Source organism: Felis catus, chromosome E3, assembly GCF_018350175.1.
Source record: "Felis catus isolate Fca126 chromosome E3, F.catus_Fca126_mat1.0, whole genome shotgun sequence".
NCBI classification, from domain to species: Eukaryota; Metazoa; Chordata; class Mammalia; order Carnivora; family Felidae; genus Felis; species Felis catus.
This window is the reverse complement of record NC_058383.1, coordinates 10,608,216-10,630,564: the sequence shown is the minus strand read 5'-3', so window position 1 is coordinate 10,630,564 and position 22,349 is coordinate 10,608,216. Positions and strand designations below refer to the sequence as shown.

The window sequence follows — 22,349 nt, the reverse complement described above, 5'->3', positions numbered from 1 at the left end:
TGAGGGAAGAGTCAGGGAGCTCAGCCCAGAGCAGAGGAGGAATTCACTTTGGCTTTCCTTGCCTTTTCCCTGGTTTGGTCCTAAACCTGTGGTTTCCCAACACCCCCTGCTCCCCCTCCTCCCCCACGTGGCTGCTGTGTGGCTCTATGGGACTGGCTGGAGTTTCTAAGCTCTGAGCTCTGTCTAGGCTCAAGTACAAGTCACAGAAGGCTCAGTCTAAAGAGAAAAAAAAAAAAAGAAAGAAGGAAAAAGCCCTGATATGCTGTTCTGCCCCCAAAGTCACCTCCTTCCCTGATCCTCTTGGTGTTCGAAGGACATCAGTGAACGCGGAGTCCTGGGAGCGCCAACAGGCCTCCTGGAGAGTGGCATTTTTGGAGAACCATGAAAGGGGAAAGAATTATAAACTGTGTTCTGCATTTATTGCAAATGTTTCATTTTTAAAATTAATTTAATTTTTTTAGAATTTATTTTCAGGGGCGCCTGGGTGGCGCAGTCGGTTAAGCGTCCGACTTCAGCCAGGTCACGATCTCGCGGTCCGTGAGTTCGAGCCCCACGTCGGGCTCTGGGCTGATGGCTCAGAGCCTGGAGCCTGTTTCCGATTCTGTGTCTCCCTCTCTCTCTGCCCCTCCCCCGTTCATGCTCTGTCTCTCTCTGTCCCAAAAATAAATAAACGTTGAAAAAAAAAAATTAAAAAATAAAAAAAAATAAAAAAAAAAAAAAGAATTTATTTTCAGAGGGACGCACGATACAACTGGGGGAGGGGCAGAGAGGGTGAGAGAGAGAATCCCAAGCAGGTTCCACACTGTCAGCGAAATGCCAGACATGGAGGTTGAACCCACAAACCGTGAGACCATGACCCGAGCCAAAATCAAGAGTCAGATGCTCAACCGTCTGAGCCACCCTGGGCGTCCCCAAAACGTTTTGTGTTTAAGCTGAGTGTATATGTGGTAGGGGGAGGGTGTGTATGTGATAATATTAACATTATTACATGGGAACAAACCCAAGGGAAAACGATGAAAGAGACATTTCAAGAAAAGTTTGTATTTCAAGAAAATGTGTATCTTCTCCAGAGGAAAGAAAAGATCTGTGCATAGTGATCTTGAAAACATGCCAAACGGCTTAAAGGAGAATGGAAGAGGGAGAGCCAACTTCAAGCCTCCCCCACCCCCAAATCATATAAAAGGGAAAAAGAAAAACACTGAGAAAGTCCTGAACCTGGAGACTTTAGTAATTACCATCGTGCTTCAGAATCGGGAGTCATTTGAGGTCCCTGCCCAACTGGCAATAACTTCAACAGAATGAGAAATCACGTGTTCTCACCCACCTCGCAGGACACAACTGTAGCTTATGCCCACTGCTTCCAACTTGCTAGCCTGGCTGCAGAACTCGAGCGAGCAATTAGCAGACCTGAACTCCACATCGGTCTACTAGGTGCAAGAAAAGGCACCAGGAGTCAGGGGGGCAGGCCCCTCGTCCTCCAGGAGCTGACCACTCAGGTAGGAAAGATGAAGCAGAGAATTTACACACGAAAAAGGAACACAACCCCAATACTGTCTTCCCCAATACGTTCCTGCAGTTGGGGAGAGAAAACTGAAAGGCAAGGACAAAAAATAGAACACAGTCCCTTGCGATGTAGATTTAGGAGCCCGTGTTTATTTGAATGACAAATCCATCACCTGGAAAACGAGGTCTTCTACCTATCATATATAGAGATTTTAGTTGGTGATGGAAGGGAAAGAGCCATAGGGTTTTGATCAGTTCTCTGGTGAGAGCAGCCCAGTTCCTCACGGCTGACCAAAGTGTTCTGGAAACGTGGATCCTCACGGTTCACTAAACACACTCAAACTGAACATTCACACTGTGCCAGGTCTTGTGCTAGGCACTGGGGAGAGAGATAAATGGGTCCCGATTCTTATCTTCAATGTGGACATGAAAGCCAATTTTTCTTCCCAAATTGGAATGCAGTAGTATGCTAAGTGCAATACAACAGAACTTTATATGAATTGCTTTGGCAGCACGACGGGGAATGAATGCTGGGGCCACCACTTGCAACCTCAATGACATCGGACAAATATTTCAATCATTCTCAAGCCTGTTTCTGTGGATATTTAGGAGTATCCACCTCGGATATAGGATAGTAGGGTACCCTACAGGGTATAGTAAGAGCATAGTAAATGACGGTCCTTGTACATTATTTTTGTTTATTATGCACCCTTATTATGACATTTGGGCTAGGCGGGGAAAGATTAGTTCAGTAGGCAGAAAACGAGCCCAAAACAATGCTCAAAGCACTCATGAATATGGAGTACCTAGTTTTCCGGAATGAAATTGAGTCACATCCTACAGAGGGGCAGTTGCCGCCTCTGCAAAACGGGGGTTACTTCCACCGTGCAACACTGGGAAAACTCCCCGATCGCAAGCGCCAAGTTCCAGGGCGCAGGAGCGCACTCCATGGGAGCTAGCGTTTCCACCGGGACACCTGAGCGATCCGGACAGCTGGGCACAGTCAGGTCCCAGATGACACCGCCCAGACGTTCAGTCCCTACGCGTGTCCGCCGTCAAACCCACGTCTGGGCGGCGGCGGGATGCTCCCACCCCCCAGGCCTGCCCGCGCGCCACCGCTCCTGGCCAGCCACGCTGACAGGGCCTCCCAGACCAATCACACAAAGACGAAAACAGCCGAACGTCCCTTCCTGGAGCGACCTGCCTTCTCGGAAGTCGATGCGGTCGGGTCTCGCCTTCCTCTCACTAGCGGGCTGGACGCCAGGCCTCCCTTAGCAACCGCGGCCTCTAGCAACCGACACCCCCGCAACCCCCGGTCTCGCTGGTACTCTCTGCGCAGGCGCAAAAGGGGTGGGCCCAAGTCTTCCGCAGGCGACCGGCGTCCCCCGTGTGTGCTCGGGGCGGGGCTTGCGTGATGGCGTCACGGGGCGGGGCTTCGGGCGCGGGAAGAGGCGGCGGGAGAATGGAGGTGCGGGAGAGCGGCGGTGGCGCAGGAGAGCTGGGGGCCCAGGACTCTGCCCCCGCCTCCGGCAAGACCGCGGGCAGCGCCAGCCACTACGAGCTGCCGTGGTGAGGACCCAGGCCATAAATGATGGGTGCTCTGGACGTGTGGCTGGGCGAGTGGGCGGGCCGCGTCCCGTGGGGAATCCAGGGGCTGGAGCTTGTTCCAGAGGCTCCTTAGCGGAGCAGGAGGTCCCGGGACGGCGTCGAGTACATTAGTATTTGGAGAGGGCGAGGGATGCGCTTCGTTGACCCCACCTAGCTCAAGAGTGGCCGGTCTGAAGTCTGGGGGGGGGAGGGTATCCTCGGTCAGAACCGAGACCTGTGATCACAGACTGTGTTAATAGCCGCCTCCTGTGACCACCCACTCAGCACCCGGCGCTGTGCCTGGGGCGACGCTGATGTCGGGAAGCGTTGGTTGCAGATTCGGAACTCGGGGTTGCGTGCGCAAGGTGCATCCTGGGTAGCTAAGAGGAGCTGGTGACATGGGAAGCCACCTCACGGGCACAGGTGTGGTATGGATGATCCGCTCCGGTCCCACTCCCTATGCGCGTGGTAATGGCTTTACTCTCTCGCCTGTGTGTGTGCCCATCTTTCCAGACCACCCCTCTTGACCATAGCAGGCACCTAAATGGAGTGCAGTACAGCCCACTGGGCTATCCACAGCTGCACTGTCCAGTCCCCCAGCCGCTAGCCACTTGAGTCTATGGAGTGCACCGGAAATGAGGCTAGTCCCAATTGAGATGGGCTCTAAGTATACAAAATACACTGGATTTCCAGGACTTAGGATTTAAAAAATCTCATTAGTGGGGCGCCTGGGTGGCCCAGTCGGTTAAGCGTCCGACTTCAGCTCAGGTCACGATCTCGCGGTCTGCGAGTTCGAGCCCCGCGTCGGGCTCTGGGCTGATGGCTCAGAGTCTGGAGCCTGCTTCCGATTCTGTGTGTCTCTCTCTCTCTGCCCCTCCCCCGTTCATGCTGTGTCTCTCTCTGTCTCAAAAATAAATAAAAACGTTAAAAAAAAAAGTTTAAAAAAAATAAAAAATCTCATTAGTAATTGTTACATTAACTACATGTTGAAATGATACTCTTTCGGATATATTAGGTCCAATAAATTATTTAAAAAATTTTTTTTAATGTTTATTTTTGAGAGAGACAGAGCACAAGTACGTAAGGGGAAGAGAGAGGGAGACACAGAATCCAAAGCAGGCTCCAGGCTCCGAGCTGTCAGCACAGCCCCTAGGTTCAATAAATTACTAGTAAAATTAACTTTACCCGTTTTCTTTTTATCTTAATTTTTTTTTTTTGAAATTGAGACAGAGGTAGTGTGGGGGAGAGGGGCAGAGTTAGAGAGAGAAGGAATCCCAAGCAGGCTCCACTCAGCACGGTGCCCAATGCGGGGCTCAACACAGGGCTCCATCCCATGACCCTAGGACTACGGCCTGAGCTGAAATGGAGTCACATGCCGAACCAACTGAGCCACCTGGGCGCCCCTTTTTACCTTTTTTAAGGTGGTTGCTAGAAAGTGTAAAGTTACATATGTGGCTTAAGTTACATTTTTTATGCACAACACTAGATGCTTACTTCATTATACAAAACACACGACTGTCATGAGCTTCCACTGGATAGGGAAAGAATAGAGAGTCGACAAGTAGACATGTATATTTACTGATGACAGGTGGCATGGGGTAAGTGGGTCTGGTGGTCAGGGAAGGCCTTTGATGAGCTATTTCAGCAAAGGCTGGAATTCAGGGAGTAAGCCATGTGGCAATGTGGAGAAAGCTTTCAGGCATGGGGAGCCCCTCTGAAGGCCCTGAAGGAGGAACATGTTTGCCTTGTTCAAAGTCTAGCTTAAATTTCAGCACCTACATTCCTCGGTGGTGATTCCCTCCCTCTGGGCTTCCACAGCCCTTGTATTTTTTTTTTTTTTTTTAATGTTTTACTTATTTTTGAGAGAGCGCAAGCAGGGGAAGGGCAGAGAGAGAGGGGGACGGAGGATCTGAAGGGGGCTCTGTGCTGACAGCAGCGAGCCTGATGCAGGGCTTGAACTCACGAACCTCGAGATCATGCTCTGAGCTAAAGTCAGACGCTCAATCGACTGAGTCACCCAGGCACCCCAGCACTTGGTTTATATAACCAGTTTAGCACCGTAGTAGGATTTGTTAAGCTCTGTATGCTTGCTAATAGGAAAGGCCTTTAGAGCAAGAACAATGTCTCGCTTGTTCCTATACCTTCCACTTTGCGGCTTAACATCTCAAACCCCTGGGACGCCTGGGTGGCTCAGTCGTGAGATCAGGCCCCTAGTTGGGCTCTGCACTGACAGCGTCGGGCCTGCGTGGGATTCTGTCTCTCTGCCCCTGCCCCACGCACACACCGCTTTCTCTCCCTCAAAATAAATAAATAACTGAAAAAAAAAAAATAAAAGACACCTGGAAAGGGCCGAGTAGGAACAAGAAATGAGTTGGAACAAGCATGCTCCAACGGCTGGTCTTGGAAGAGAGCTCTTTATTGACTGCACTATGTGTCAAACAAGCTTCTTTGCATGAGGCTGCTTCTGGAGGGGATGCCGGCCGAGGGTAAATCAGAGAGTATAATAAAGGGCAGAGGAAGTACTAATGGTCACATCATTGCAAATCCACTCCCACTTCTGTTCTCGGAGCTCGAGAAGGTCATCTTCTTGTGACATAGCTTGCTTACTAATTTAAAAGGAGAGAAGCATGGCTCTGAGTAAGCCACTAGCCTGTCCGCACAGGGTCACAGGGCCGGCCTGTGGAGCCTGTCTAGCCAGCCCTGCGGTGCACCTGGCGCAAGTCTGCAGAAAGTGGCAGGTGAGGGACGAGAAGGGGGCTTGGTTGCGCCCGGGTGCGTCAGATCAGGTGTCGGCGCCTCATGTTCTGAGACTCTGTTGTGACGGGCCGACTGTGCCACTGCACAGTGTCACGTTGTTCCAGATGGCCCGCGCTGGCCCTTCTCCAGCAACAACAGGTGTTCCTCTGCTGCGGAGGGTTTGAAGCCTTCGGCACACAATTCTTAGGCGCTTAACCTTTCAAATGGCACTGAGATGCCTCTTGAAATTTAAAACCTGCAGCGTTTCCTATATTTAAATTGAATGTATGTAGCCTTCTTTTTTTTTTTTTTAACATTTTATTTATTTTTGAGACAGGGAGAGACAGAGCATGAACAGGGGAGGGTCAGAGAGAGGGAGACACAGAATCTGAAACAGGCTCCAGGCTCCGAGCGGTCAGCACAGAGCCCGACGCGGGGCTCGAACTCACGGACCGCGAGATCATGACCTGAGCCGAAGTCAGATGCTTAACCGACCGAGCCACCCAGGCGCCCCTATGTAGCCTTCTGACAGGGCTCTCGGGATTGCCCTCTAGTGCTTTCTTTTGGGCCTTCTGAAAATAGTCCTGTCAAGATCTTTATGTGTTTTCTTAAAAACAGGGTTGAAAAATACAGGCCAGTGAAGTTGAGTGAAATTGTCGGCAATGAAGACACTGTGAGCAGGCTGGAGGTGAGTAATTTTTTTTGTTTTGTTTTTGAGCTGATCTTACGTCACATTCTTGTGGCTTTGACAAGCTCAAGGCATTTGCAGGAAGACGGCGGAGATCGTGAGGGGCGGGGCGGGCCTGGAATCCAGAAGAATTAAGGGATGGAGAGACAGTCTGGAGAAGACTAGAAGTCATGGTGGATAACTTCACATGTTTAAAGGGCTGCCTAATTGGAGGGGGTTTCCCTGACTTGTTCTGTGTTGTTCTAGAGCAGGGATGGCAAACTTTTTCTGTAAAGACCTACTAGTCAATAGCTTAGGCTTTGCAAACCATGTAAGGTCTTTGTCCAATATTCTTAATTTTTAAATTTTTTGTTTGTTATTTTTTATTTAAAAATTTTTTTTTCATTTTTAATGTTTATTTTCCAGAGAGAGAGAGAGAGAGACAGAGAGTGTGCAAGCGGGGGAGGGGCAGAGAGACAGAGACACAGAATCCAAAGCAGGTTCCAGGCTGTGAGCTGTCAGCACAGAGCCCCACGTGGGGCTCGAACTTACAAGCTGTGAGACCGTGACCTGAGCCGAAGTCAGATGCTTAACTGACTGAGCCACCCAGGCTCCCCTAAAATTTTTTTAGTGTTTATTCATTTTGAGAGAGAGAGAGAGAGAGAGAGAGAGCACGTGCAAGTGGGGGAGGGGCAGAGAGAGAGAATCCCAAGCAAGCTCCTTGCTGTCAGCACAGAGCCTGACGTGGGGCTCGATCCCATGAGCTGTGAGATCATGACCTGAGCCGAGATCAAGAGTCAGACGCCTAAACGGCTGAGCCACCCAGGCACCCCAGTATTCTTAATTTTTTAAAACGATCCTTTAAACATGTAGAAGAAACTGTTCTTAGCTAGGGGGCTCATAAAAACAGGCCTTAGGCTGGATGGCCCCCACCTCCCCCCAACACCTCTTTACAGTAGTTTGCCAACCCCTTCCTAGAGGGACTAAGTGACAGGACAGCCGGCTTCAGGACGACGGGAATAGGAACAAGCAGAAATGCTCACCGCAGAGCAAGCTTTGAAATCCTAGTTCTAGAGGTCTTCAGGTGGAATCTAGAAGCCCAGCCGTTTGAGACCTGACAGAGACAATCTCCGCAGTAACTGGGACTCAGACTTCAACAGCTACCGAGATATTTATTTCTTTTACACCTTTGCTTATTTTACAGATAGTTGAGTATCTTTCGTGGGCCAGATATGGTCCAGTGTTAGGAGCTGTTGATAGAAGGGTCAACAAAATAGACCTGACCCCCTGCCCGTGTGGGATTTAGTCTCACAGGGGCTGAAATCAACAGGCACTGTGATGAGCAGTCTGCCAGAGGAGGTACAGGCTGCTGTGGAAGCAATCAGGGAATAAACCTGCTCACGGTATCTTAATTCTCAAATGGAACAAGGGACGGCAAAGATAGGTATGTGAGAGTTAGCCAGACATGGGGAGCGGGGGGCGGAGCTAGGGAAGGCAGCAGGAATGGCATGTGCAAAGGCCCAGAGGTGAGAGGGCCTAGCTTGCTCTGGGGGAGGGGCGGGGAGGCCATCTGAGTGGCACACACAGAACAGTGCTTTCCAGACGTTACTGGGTGTAGGAATTGCCTACAATTAATTAATTAATGGGTGTAGGAATTGGTAGCAATGCAGATCTGATCCAGTAGGTCTGGAGTGGGGCCAGGGAATCTGCATTTCTGAAGGCTCCCGGAGGATGCCGATGCTGCTGGTCCTTGGAGCCCACAGGGTAACAAGGCTGTATGTAGAGCGTGTGTATCGGGAGCTGGTGAGGTGAGCACGGCCTCATGAGCCCTGTGGAAGAGTTTGGGCTTCATAGGGAGGGCGGCAAGGAGTCCTCCAAGGGCATCAGTCAGGTGCAAAGGTTTTAATAGATGTGCATTCTAGAAAATTGGGAAATTGGTTGTGGTCGCAGTAGGGAAAATGCATGGGAGTGGGGCGGGATTAAAGACCAGCTAGCGACCAGTTAAAAGCGATCAGGAGAGAGGTCATAGACAAAGGAAGTGGCAATGTGGCTGAGGAGAAGGAAATGGACTTGAGATAAAGGAAAAAGGATGACCAGGCCTCTGTAATTGAGGCACTATGTGGGGCAGGGGGTGTAGGGGAGGCCCAGTCCAGGATAGCCATGACCTCCCGGTTCCCGGCATGGGCAATAGGATTGACAGTCCACACAAGGGGAAGCCTGAGTGGGGTTTCAGGTGTGAGGGGGAATGAGGACTTCCGTTCGGAATATGCAGAGGTGAGAGCTCCGTGGGGCATCCGCGTGGAGAAACTGGTGGCCGTGCTAGTCCACGGGCCTGTGTGGCTGCGGACGCTCGGTGCCTCAGGTCTGCAGATGAGTCAGTTCTGATGTACATTTCTTTCTTCAGGTCTTTGCAAGAGAAGGGAATGTGCCCAATATTATCATCGCCGTAAGTACCTGGTCCCGGCCCTCCCTGTTGGACGTCTTAGAGTCTCACTTTCCCTCCAAGAGCCTAAGTGCGCAGAGCTTCCTGGTCAGAGAGGCCCATGGCCACCGAAGCCCTGGCCCTTCCTCTTGGCAGGGAAGCGTGCAGCTCCAGGTGGTCAGGAGGCCTGTGGGCTGGTGGCCGTATTGATTTGGGGTGGGGGTTTGAGGGGGAGGCAAGCGCAACAGTGGGGAACAGTAACTCGAGAGCTGAGGCGAGTTCATCCTGTCGGCCTGAAGCCCCCTCGATCTCCTCCTAGGGCCCCCCAGGAACGGGCAAAACTACAAGCATCCTGTGTTTGGCACGCGCCCTGCTGGGCCCAGCATTCAAGGACGCTGTCTTGGAGCTCAACGCCTCAAACGACAGGTACACCTGGGAGTTAGGACCCCCTGAAGGGTGACGAGTGTTTGAGGTTGAGTTGCCATAGAAACCGCCTTTCTGCAGTTCTGTGTTGTACCTGGAGTTTGTCTCGCCAGCTCTGTGTTTTCCTTTGATCCTCCCCCGTGAACAATGAGAGTCTCTAGCCTGTAGACGTGGCATCATAAGCACTTGAACTGCTCGTCTACTTTTTTTTTTTTATGTTTTTATTTTTGAGAAAGAGGGAGAGTACGAGCAGGGGAGGGGCAGAGAGGGGGGGGCTGGACAGAGGATCCAAAGGAGGCTCCACACTGACAGCAGAGAGCTTGATGTGGGGCTCAAACTCATGAGATCATGACCTGAGCTGAAGTCGGACACTCAACAGTGCCACTTTGTGTTTTTTTTAATGAAAGTTTTGGTTTTTTTTTAATGTTTTTAGTGTTTATTTTTGAGAGACAGAGATAGAGCACAAGTGGGAGAGGAGGAGGAGGAGGAGGAGAGAGAGAGAGAGAGAGAGAGAGAGAGAGAGAGAGAGAGACACAGAATCTGAAGCAGGCTCTGGGCTTTGAGCTGTCAGCACAGAGCCCGATGTGGGGCTCGAGCCCACGAACCACGAGATCATGACCTGAGCCAAAGTCGGACACTTAACCAATGGAGCCATCCAGGTGCCCCTTTTTTTAATGAAAGTTTTAGAAGTTATTTGTATTTTCTTATTATTTATTTATTTATATTATGCTTATTATTTTGAGAGAGACAGAGCACAAGCGGAGGAGGGGCAGAGAGAGGGAGACACAGAATCCAAAGGAGGCTTCAGGCTCTGAGCTGTCAGCACAGAGCCTGACGCAAGGCTCGAACTCACGAACTGCAGGATCATGACCTGAGCCGAAGTCGGATACCTAACTGACTGAGCCACCCAGGTGCCCCTAATGTTTGTTTAGTTTTGAGAAAGAGAGTGAGCCAGTAAAGGGTGTAGAGAGAGAGGGACAGAGGATGCAAAGTGGGCTCTTCGCTGACAGCACAGAGCCCGGTGCCGGGCACGAACTCACGAACCAAGAGATCATGACCTGGGCTGAAGTTGGACGCTTGACCGACTGAGCCACCCAGGCGCCCCTAAAAATTATTTTTAATTTTTGTGGTAAAATACACATAACCGTAAAATGTGTCATCTTAAAAAATTGTTTTTAAGATTTTATTTTATTTTTCTAAGTAATCTCCACACTCCACGTGGGGCTTGAAGTCACAACCCCCAGATCGAGAATCACACGCTCTACCGCCTGAGCCAGCTGGACGCCCCCATCTTCAGAATTTCCAAGAGCACAGTTCAGCAGCGTTAAGTATGTTCACGCTGTTGTGCAGCCATCCCCACAACTCGGTTCCCTGCAGAACCGAGAGTGGATATCCATTCAACAACGACTGTCCATTTCCTTCTCCCCCAGCCCTGGGCAGCCACGTTTCTACCTTCCGTTTCGACGACTTTGACTCCTCTAGGGACCTCTCCGAGGTGGAATCCTCTAGCATTTGTCTCTTCCTAACGGGCCTGTGTCGCTCAGCATCATGCCCTCGGGGCTCTTCCGTGTTAGAACAGGTGTCAGAATGCCCTTCCTTTTTACCACCGAGTAGCATCCCCCTGCGAGGACGGCCGCCACGTTTTGCTTATCCTTTCCTCTGGTTCGGCCCCCTGCATCGCTTCCATCTTGTGGCCGCTGTGAACATGGGTGTACCAACAGCTCTTTGAGACCCTGCCTCAGTTATTTTGGATATATGCTCAGAAATGGACTCGCTGGATGATTTTCGGCCACTCAGTTTAGCTTTTGTAGGAACCGCCACACTGTTTTTCCACGGTGGCTGTGCCACTTTGCACTCCTATCAACAGCACCCTGTTCCCCGACATCTTCACCAACACTTGTTGTTTTCTGTTTTCGTTGGTGATGGTAGTCATCCTGATGGGTGTGAGGTGCTGTTTGCTCTTTTTTTTTTTTTTAAGTTTATTTATTTTTGAGACACGGAGAGACAGTGCGTGAGTGGGGGAAGGTCAGAGAGAGAGGGAGACACAGAATCCGAAGCAGGCTCCAGGCTCCAAGGTGTCAGCACAGGGCCCGACGCGGGGCTCAAACCCACGAACTGCGAGATCACGACCTGAGCCAAAGCCAGATGCTTAACTGACTGAGCCACTCAGGCGTCCCCTGTGCTGTTTACTCTTTAGATGAAAATAGTAGAGGATTATGAAATGAGGAACCGTTGAATAAAAATGTCTGTCTTTGGTTATTCCTTGAGGCATGGTTCTCAGCTATTTATTTATTTATTTATTTATTTATTTATTTATTTATTTATTTATTTATTTATTTATTTTTAATGTTTTATTTATTTTTGTGACAGAGAGAGACAGAGCATGAATGGGGGAAGTTCAGAGAGAGAGGGAGACACAGAATCTGAAGCAGGCTCCAGGCTCTGAGCTGTCAGCACAGAGCCCGACGCGGGGCTTGAACTCACGGACCGCGAGATCATGACCTGAGCCGAAGTCGGACGCTTAACCGACTGAGCCACCCAGGCACCCCTAATTTTTTTTTTTTAACGTTTATTTAGTTTTGAGACAGAGAGAGACAAAGCATGAACAGGGGAGGGTCAGAGAGAGGGAGACACAGAATCTGAAACAGGCTCCAGGTTCTGAGCTGTCAGCACAGAGCCCAACGCGGGGCTCGAACTCACAGACCGCGACATCCTGACCTGAGCCGAAGTCGGCCGCCCAACTGACTGAGCCACCCAGGTGCCCCGGTTCTCAGCTCTTTAATATTTTCCTGTGGGTCTTTTTTTTTGTAAATGTTTATTTATTTATTTTGAGAGAGAGAGAGAGAGAGAGAGAGAGAGAGAGCAAGTATGAGCATGACTGGGGGAGGGGCAGAGAGAGAGGGAGACAGGATTTGAAGCGGGTTTTGCACTGACAGCAGAGAGCCCGATACGGGGTTCGAACTCACGGACCATGAGATCATGACCTGAACTGAAGTTGGACGCTTAACTGACTGAACCACCCAGGCACCCCATACTTTGCTGGTTTCGAAGATCCAAACATCCCTGAAACAGGCAATGCCCTTCAAATATGACTAACCGCTCATCCGTTGTCGCAAATGGCCCTGGGATTGATCCATTTTGTAAATACCGAGTCTGGATGTCAGATACAAGTAGGTTCTAGCCTATTGTCACTTCTTGTTCTACTCACACTTGATTCGTCAGACTCACTACTTTTGAAAACTCTGGTGGCTTATCATCTTGAGAAAATGGCCCATAATTATAAAATAGTTCCAACTTTAGATTTATTAACACCAATTCGAACAATCAGTACAAGGATTGGTTTTTTTTCCATCTGTTTCCTTCCGGTCCCCTTCGTATACAACACCTACCTTCAGCTCTTGACCCCCGTAAACTACCCCGTACATGCTGGTGGGCACACATCATGGGAGATGAGCGAATACTGTCACGTGACGTTTTAGCAAACCGGGATGGTCAGGTTCTTGTCACAAGATCCCGGGGAATGAAGTCCTTCCTGTCGAATGACTAACTGGATGGAAATATATTTTATTTTTTGTCCTCGGAACTACACTGTGCATTCCTTGATGCCGAAGTTTGAGAAAATTCACCGACGATGCTGGCATCGTGGGGTGGTCTGACTGTGGTCAGCCTCACCGTCCTCATTAGCGTCTGGGTGCTGTTCTTTGTCTCTTTGTGGTCATTTTCTGATTTATCTGATAATGTGGAATGCCCTCCTGTCATCTGTTTTCTCGTTGACGTTGTAGGTGGAAAAGGAAGCGTTTTGAATTTTCAGCTGCGGTGGATGAATGCTTTAAAAACAACAAAGAGGGCGTATTTGAACTTCTTTTGTACCTCCTGGAAAGGGAGTGCAGTGCCCCCAGGGACACAAAACACTGGAGGGTAGGGCGGTAGTGACTGTTTTTCACACGACTGACCAATGGCACCAGTGTAGGCAAGTGCAGCAGCCTTGCGTTTTCTTAAGACAATCCCCTTTTTAGCATCATTGGGAATAACTGATAAGTAACGATGAAATAGTTACTAGGATGATGACACTGCCAGTTAGTCTGAAGATACAGAGTTTCAAGAATAAGGTCGCTTAGACCCATGATGGACCCCCGATTATAAAAGGGTCCATTGGACTCCTAGGGTAATTGCAAGATAAAATGAGTTTCATCCCAGCAAAAGAAGTAAGTAAATTTGGTTTTTGGGAGACCTCCAAGAAAGAATAAAAGTAACGAACTGTTGATCCTTATAAAAAGTTCGAATTACCCCAAAACCCTAGAAACGAAAGTCATTTCCATGGTGGCGTTCCGGGTGTTGGAAGTCCCTATGAAGGCACTTGGACTTGTCTCAGAAGGTGACGGTACCGTTCTGCCTTGTTGTTTCAGGGGCATTGATGTCGTGAGGAACAAAATCAAAATGTTTGCCCAGCAGAAAGTCACCCTCCCCAAGGGGCGGCACAAGATCATGATCCTCGATGAAGCAGACAGGTAGAGTGCTTTGCGAAGTATACACATTGACCTTGACTTCTCAGTCCCCTGTCGGACTTAATATGAAGTCGGGAGGGAAAACTCTCACCTTTGCACTTTTGGGGCAGACTGGCTTATCGCATCTTCGGAAAGCGATTTTGTAGTGGCCTGAGCCTTAAACCTTATCTTTAAAAAAAAATTTTTTTTTTAACGTTTTTTATTTATTTTTGAGACAGAGAGAGACAGAGCATGAACGGGGAGGGGCAGAGAGAGAGGGAGACACAGAATCGGAAGCAGGCTCCAGGCTCTGAGCCATCAGCCCAGAGCCTGACACGGGGCTCGAACCCACGGACCGTGAGATCGTGACCCGAGCTGAAGTCGGATGCCCAACCGACTGAGCCACCCAGGCGCTCCTTAAACCTTATCTTTATTAAGTAACTTACAAACATTCATCTAAGACATAAGTCAGTTAATGTGTTCGTTCCAACATCACTTACGTGAATAATTTAAATGACATATTTTTTTCATTGTGGTGAAATACACATAAAGTTTACCATTTTAACCATTTTCAAGCATCCAGTTCAGTGGTATTTAATCGTCCTTACCCTCTGAGGTGGGTCATATCATTATCTCCTTATAGGTGACTTTGAGGCTTACGTAGGATTTTTCCCCCTAGTGCGTTTTATTTATTTATTTATTTATGTATTTATTATTTATTTTAAAAAGATTCCGAGTGTAGTTGACACAGTGTTACATTAGTTTCAGGTGCACAACATAGGGATTCAACATCTATACATTACGCTGTGCCCATCACAAGTGTGGCTACCGTCTGTCATTGTGCGACACTATTATATCACTATGTTTCCCTATGCGGTGCCTTTGAAAATTTTTTTCATGTTTATTTATTTTGAGAAAAAGAGAGCAGGGGAGGGGCAGAGAGAGGGAGAGAGAGAATCTCAAGGAGGCTCCTCACCATCTGCGCAGAGCCCGACTCAGGGCTCAATGTAAGCAATCGTGAGATCGCGACCTGAGCGGAAATCAAGAGTGGGATACTTAACCGACTAAGCCATCCAGACGCGCCTATGCTGTACCTTTAATACCTGTGACTTACTCGTTCCGTAACTGTAAGGCTGTGTTTCCCTTCACCCCATTTTGCCCTTCCCCGCCCCGGCTCGGGTAGTTTGCCTAAGATGCCATAGCGGTGAGTGTCTCACCTCCCTGCCTGTGTGAGACCCGCGTGGATCCCGGAGAAAAGCTGAGCGTGCTCAGTCTGGAGATCAGGGCTCCCAGGGTCTCTGGGGAGGGTTCTGGGTCCCAGTGGCGAGCTGCCCCTGTGTTTTCCTTCTCAGTATGACCGATGGAGCCCAGCAAGCCTTGAGGAGAACCATGGAAATCTACTCCAAAACGACTCGCTTCGCTCTTGCTTGTAACGCTTCGGATAAAATCATAGGTGAGGGTCAGCTCTGCGCGGCACGGGGTCCACACGTGGCGCTCACGTTGGCTCTTTAGCAACAGAACGGCAGGGGCTTTTTGATTGCCTGCGGTGGGCTGAGCACTACAGAATCGGCTTTTTCATGTCATCTTCTGTAATTCGATGTGAAGGTATTATCAGCTCCACATTAGAGGTGAGAACACCGGCGCTCAGAGAGGTCGGGTCGTTTGCCCAAAGTCACACAGCAGGCGGAGGAGCTGGGACTGGAATCCCAGGCCCACGCGACTCTTGCACCATCGCAGGCACACGCGACATTTTGATCTGTACGTAGCGCCACGGTCCCTGCCTTGCTCCAGACGTGCTCCTGCACTTTCTGCCTGCTCTGAGCGCTTGGCACGGTCTCAGTCTGCGCGTGGGGCTTTGTCATTACCAGGAACTGCCCCCTCTGTGGAAGCTTACCCGTCAGTCTGCTCTGACCCCGAGGTCTGTCTGCTTCCTCACTCACAAATCAAGAGTCCACACTCAGCCCGACCAAACCACCCCTACTGATTGCTTTTAAATGTGAACTCATCGGAACTAAGTGCTCTTCTTATCGGTGCTGATAAGCCAAATACGTAACTAAGGTTATGTTATGGAGCTTCCTGATTGCAGAGAAGTTGAAATGGACTGACTCTTAGGACTCCCAGGATTTTTGAATGCACATAAAAACTCACAGGAGTGCATTCCTTGAAAGCGTGTGTGAGCACAGGACAGACAGGGAGACCCAGATGGGGCTTGGGGATCGTAGAGAAGCTGCTCTCATAGTCTAAATCGAGGGTGAGGGGCAGCTTCTGGAATTCTGCATCTGTCTGTCTAGCGGTTCTCTGCCCTGGCTGTGGTCAGAATCTCCTGTGGAGCCCTTACAGAAACCACAAGATGTCCCCTGCTCACCCTGGACTGGCTGGGCGGTGACACCCAGCACTGACTCAGCAGCAGGCTGTGGCATGTGGGTGTCTCTATCCTGGAGGGGCTTTTTCCCCTTCTGGAAGCTGCCTGGGGCAGTGCTGGGGAGAGGCCTCTCTTGTTGCCGCTTCTTGGTTGATCCTTTGAAACTTGGCCCTCATTTCGGAGTGGAGAGAGCACAGGCTGGGGAGGGAGCGCGGTGCCGGCGTGGCTGATGCTGATGCACGCACAGTGCCACCAGGCCGCCCTCTGAGGACAGCCTCACCCTCCTGCCCCTTCAGAGCCCATTCAGTCCCGCTGCGCAGTCCTGCGCTACACAAAGCTGAGCGACGCCCAGGTCCTGGCCCGGCTGATGACCGTGCTGGAACAGGAGAAGGTGCAGTACACAGACGACGGCCTGGAAGCCATTATCTTCACCGCCCAGGGAGACATGAGGCAGGTGCGTGTGGCTGCGGCCACCTCCTGGGCTCGTGCCCCGGGTCCCAGGGGGAAGCAGGGCCCGGGAGGGGAAGGGGAGGAGCCCGGGAGGGGGAGGGGCAGGGCCGCAAATCTCCCTCCACGTGCGCTTGTTCCTCCACAGGCGCTCAACAACTTGCAGTCGACTTTCTCGGGATTCGGCTTCATCAACAGCGAGAACGTCTTCAAGGTACAGGAGCCGGTGGGGCCCCCGGGGGTCCTGCACCTCGGTGTTGCCACCGCTGGCTGTGCTGGGGCCCCTGCTCCCGGTGTCCGCGTGCGCTCACCCCGCGCAGACTCCGGAGGGTGTCGGGCGCGCCCCCGCACGTGGGGAGGTGGCTTTGGTCGCTCACCCACCCCCAGGGCCACCCCGAGGGCCCTCATGTGGCCCTGCTCGCAGAGGTTCTCAGCATCTGGTGGCCGAGGACGCAGGCTTCCGCTGCGCGCCCCCAGATCACATGGTCCGGCTGCTGGAGGGCGAACGCTGAGCCCCTGCTCCCCCCGCCTTCCGCACCCACCCAGCCCAGGGACAAAGATTCCCGCTCTCCCACATTGGCAAAGGGTTTTCCTCCTGGGAATACTTTTGAAAACTGGCTAGTGCATCCTGACAACTCGGGGTCTGCGTGCTGGAGACCAGCTTCCCCCTTATTTGGGGGTAAAGGCTGGGTAGAGCTCCCCATGTATTCAGACCTTAGCAAGTCGAGGGGTAAAAAGAGCCGCGTTGAAAGCCTGTTTAGCCCCTGGTGGCGAATGTGTTTTCAAGGACACTCTGGGAACTTGCTTAGTCTCCTCTAGATAGTTCAGGCCCCGGGTCATCTGGGAGCAGACCTTCGAGGGCTCAGGAAAGCACGATTTCTGAGGGAAGTTAACTGAGCTGGAAAGACAAATCCCAGGGTGGCGTGGGGCATCAGAGCGGAGGGCAGAAGGCTTTTCATTGGAAGTTGTACATGTGGATCCTGAGCTGGAGGGCGGAGTGGGGTCTCCAGGCCAGTGGAGGCAGGGGCAGGGGGGCGGCCCCAGGCTCAGCGACACCCGCACACCACCTGCAGGCTCCGAAGTGAGGGACCCTCTCCGGGGAATCCGGTTCCTATTCCAGGTAGGAGGTCGGCCCACGAGAGCTCCCGGTTCTTAAGTGGATTCTGAGCGGTTCCGGGCAGGCCCTCCCGGGACCTTGTGACCTAAGGTGTGTGGCCGATGGCTTCCAATAAGACAGAAGATTCCGTCAGCCCCTGTTCGCTCAGCTTGTGCCTGGGGAATCTGTAACCACGTGTCAGAAGCTCTTCCTCACTGGGGAGGGGAACACCATATTCTGTCTGGTGACTCATCTGGTGGTGAGAGGGACGTTTCCAAACCTGGTCGTGTTTGCCGGAGAATTCGAGGAGGAAAGCCAGCTGAGAGGTTGCTTACACCAGTGGCCCCCCAGTTGGTCTGTCGGGACTCCTCCCCAGATGGGCCCCCTCAGCCCGACAGCCCTTCCTTTCCGGTTTGCTCAGGTCTGCGACGAGCCCCACCCCTTGCTGGTGAAGGAGATGATCCAGCACTGTGTGAACGCCAACATCGACGAAGCGTACAAGGTTGGCCTCGCGCCTGCGTCTGTGACACGGGGGGAGCCTCTCTGTGCTAGGACTTCACAAGCGTCATTCCACTGCTTTTTTTTTTTTTTTTTTTGAGAGAGGGTGTGAGTGAGTGAGAGGCAGAGAGAGAGCAAAGCGGGGCTCACCTGAAGGGGGCCTCCTGCTCACCCAAAATGGGGCTTGAACCCACAAACCGGGAGATGATGACCTGAGCTGAAGGCAGATGCTTAACCGACTGAGCCACCCAGGCGCCCCCTCCACGTAATTCTTAGAACAAGGCTAGGAGTTGGGTACACGTCAGAGGGGAAAACTGATTGCGGGAGACTGAATTTCTCGCTCTAAATCCCACCGCTGACAAGCACTCAACCTGCGATTCAGAATCACACACACTTGTACTATAATTACATCCCCCACGAAGGGACTTTGTTGACCCAAGACCAGCCCAACTCCTTACGTGTCAGTGACACCATCTGTCTGCGGAGGGAGACTTCATCCTCTGGCCCTGCCTGAGGAGTGTGGGGATGGCTCACTGGGACCCAGTGGCCCCTGGTCATCCAGGAGAGGCAGGACCAGGGACTTCTAGACTCATGGAGCCCAGTCCCAAGTGCAGATTCCAGGGGGCATCTTCAGGGTGCCGGTGACCCTCAGATCCACCAGGGCGGCAGTGGTACGATTTTAGTCCATTGACCCGATTCTGGGAGGTCCCCCACACCCGGCTGCCAGCAAACTAGGCCAGAGGTGGACTGAGTTTAGGGGCCAGACGTAACGCAAACCCGAAGGGGAGACCTGGGCAGAGACCCCAAAACACAGCCTTTATAAAGGCAGCCTTCAGATTTATGAACACACAGCTTCCTTACCCCCTGCGTCCGTCCCAGGATGCCACCAAAGAGAATAGCTGAGCCCGGACCCCGCAGTCTGGGTGGGCCGGGTGGGGTTGGAACTGGGGCCTGGGGTTGCGAGGGCAGAAGGTGGAGAGAACTCGGCTCCAGTGGGGGTTTGTTCGAGGCTCGGCTTGCAGGGGGAGCGCCTTGTGACCTGCAGCTCTGGAGGGCACAGCAGACAGACGGTTCTGCCTCTTCCCCCAGGACTCGCTGGGATGATTCATACGGCTTTTTCGGAGCCTTGGATAAAAATACTACACGGCTGTTGTAGTAGACCACGCAATGCTTTTTCAAACGTTTGTGATGTTGGGGCGTCTGCCTGGCTCCGTCGATAGAGCGTGCAACTCTTAATCTTAGGGTACCGAGTTCAGGCCCCGCGTGGGCATGGAGCCTACTGTAAAAAAATAAACAATAAGACATTTGTGATATTCTCTCTGCTTGTTGGGAAACTCATGACCCCCCAGGCGATCTGGAGGGTCTGCCCACCGGCCGTTCCCCTGGATTGCTGGGTGGCCCAAGATGATCCGTCCACTCCCTGCGGTGTGGCGGACCCAAGACTGGTGTGGCTTCAGCTTCTTGTCGTCCCCCCGCCCCAGGACCCTTGTCACCACCTCGTCTCTTCCTGTTTAGATTCTCGCTCACCTGTGGCATCTTGGCTATTCCCCGGAAGACATCATTGGCAACATTTTTCGAGTGTGTAAAACCTTCCAGATGGCAGAATACTTGAAACTGGAGTTCATCAAGGTCAGTGAGAGTACAGCGATGCCCCCCTCTCTCCCAGGGAATGCGGGCCACGTCGTGGGCTCTCCGTTTTGCTCACGGGCCTGGCCCCTGGAAGGCACACGGCGAGTGTCTTGACCACAGCAGAGGCCGGCGGCTCATCGACCCGGGGCTGGGAGATGGTTGAAACCTGTCCCGCCGGTCAGCGACCTCGGGTTCCTTAGGGTGGCTCTTCATTAGCGATTGATTTGTTCGTCTACCCTTAAGGTCGGGTTAATTGAGGTACAGTTTACATAGAGTACAATCAACCTCTTGGGTGCCTTCTGTTGACAAAAGTGCTGTCTCATAAACGCCATAGCTTTATGATTCCCTGCTCCCCAAAGATATGTGCCCCTCTGTAGTCAGCTCCTCCCCCAGCATCCAGAAGCCATTGATCTGCTTTCTGTTTGTAGGGACAGAATTTTCCAGAATGTCCTATAAATGGAATCAAGTAGAAGGGAGTCTTTTTTTTTTTTTTTTTTTTTTTTTTTTTTAAGGAAGAGAGTGAGCAGGGAGAGAGCAGACGGGGAAAGAGAGAGAGACAGAAAGAGAGAGAGAATCCCAGGTAGGCTCCACACTCATTGCAGAGCCCAGTGCGGGACTCGATCCCAAGACCCTGGGATCATGACCTGAGTCAGACACTCAACCGACTAAATCACCCATGCCCCTCCCCGCTTTACCTATGTATCTTTTTTTTTTTTAATCTTTTTGTTGTTTTGTTTTTGGGGAGCCTTTGAGTCTGGCTTCTTCTACTTCGCTTAACGCATTTAGGATTTGTTCACGCTGTCGCGGTGGGTCCTTCCTTTTACTGCCGAGTGCGTTCCACGGTACGGATGAAGCACGTTTGCGTGTTCGCCAGTTGGAGGACGCTTGGGTGTCCGGGTTATGGGGACTCCACATAAGGCCACCGTGAACATTTGTGTGCGTGAATGTGAATGTAAGTTTTTACTTCTCTGGGGTCACTTCCCAGGAGGTGAGGTTGCTGGCTGTAACGGGAAGGGTATGTTGAACTTCTCAAGAAACTGCCAAGCCGATTTCCGAAGCGGCTGTGGTATTTTGCATTTCTGCCAGCAGCAGGAGTGTTCCAGATGATCCACGGCCTGGCCGGCACTTGGAATGTTTGGTTGATTTTTTTTTTTAAAGCCATTCTAACAGATGCGTAGTAGTATCTGGTCGTAGCCTTATGTGCATTTCCCGGGAACCGAGGATGTCGAGCTCTCTTCCATGTGTTGATCTGCCTCCCACAATCCTTAGCAAAGCAAAGTTCAGCTGGGTTGTTTTCTTGTTCTTGAGCTTTGAGAGTTACTTATATATTCTGGCTGCAAGTCCTTTATCAGGTATGTGTTTTACAAATATTTTAATATTTTTTCCAAGCCTGTTTTTTTTTTTTTTTCTCTTAAAGAGTATCTTACAGGGGCGCCTCGGTGGCTCAGTCGGTTGGGCAACCAACGTCACTCAGGTCATGATCTCACAGATCGTGAGTTCGAGCCCCACGTCGGGCTCTGTGCTGACAGCTCAGAGCCTGGAGCCTGCTTCGGATTCTGTGTCTCCCTGTGTCTCTGCCCCTCCCCTGTTCACGTCCTATCTCTCTCCTTCAAGAGTAAATAAACATTTATTTTTTATTTTTTTAATTTTTTTTTTCGACGTTTATTTATTTTGGGGACAAAGAGAGACAGAGCATGAACGGGGGAGGGGCAGAGAGAGGGGGAGACACAGAATCGGAAGCAGGCTCCAGGCTCTGAGCCCTCAGCCCAGAGCCTGACGCGGGGCTCGAACTCACGGACCGCGAGATCGTGACCTGGCTGAAGTCGGACGCTTAACCGACTGCGCCACCCAGGCGCCCCGAGAGTAAATAAACATTTAAAAAAATTTTTTTAGTTAAAAAAAAAAAAAGTATCTTACAAGGAAATATCTCAACATCCTCTCAGAAAAAAATAAACTGAGCTTTAAACGTAACCTGTTATGACTTAGAGTTTATTTCCCAGCTGGAGTGTGAGTTCATTGCATCGAGTTTAAGTAAACTATTAGTTCAAGTTAAAAATAAAACATAAAGTGCTCTCTCATGTATTAACCAGATTTACGTCTGCTTTGTTTTTCAGGAAATTGGATACACTCACATGAAAATTGCAGAAGGTGTGAACTCCCTTCTGCAGATGGCAGGGCTCCTGGCCAGGCTGTGTCAGAAGACAGTGGCCCCGGTGGCCAGTTAGGGGACAAGAGTCCTCCTCATCCGTCCGTGAGACCCAGTAGTCAGCGCCTTCTGATCTGGACAAAATGCTGCCTTAGATCAGCATGGGGACGCACCTTCCTCTCACACGGTCGTGGCCTTCACCTTCGTGCGGCTTCCACGATAGTTTGCGCTCAGCCTCAGACTCACAGATGTGGTGACAGGATGCAAAGGCCCCAGAGAACCTCCGGGGCATGGCACCCGATCTGGGCACGTGTGGCATTTCAGCTAATAAAAAAGCTGTCCGGGGGCA

General features: G+C 51.1%; 1 protein-coding gene across 1 annotated transcript; it reads left to right on the top strand.

The window, feature by feature from the left end:
* The first annotated feature begins 2,915 nt into the window (after window positions 1-2,915).
* RFC2 (replication factor C subunit 2) lies at window positions 2,916-22,349 on the top strand. The gene is made up of 11 exons (XM_011290348.4): window positions 2,916-3,072; window positions 6,445-6,514; window positions 8,898-8,939; window positions 9,235-9,341; window positions 13,745-13,846; window positions 15,175-15,275; window positions 16,481-16,638; window positions 16,780-16,845; window positions 18,149-18,229; window positions 19,741-19,854; window positions 21,969-22,349. Exons 1-11 carry the CDS (start codon window positions 2,918-2,920, stop codon window positions 22,077-22,079), a joined length of 1,107 nt encoding a protein of 368 aa, XP_011288650.2. The 5' UTR covers window positions 2,916-2,917; the 3' UTR covers window positions 22,080-22,349.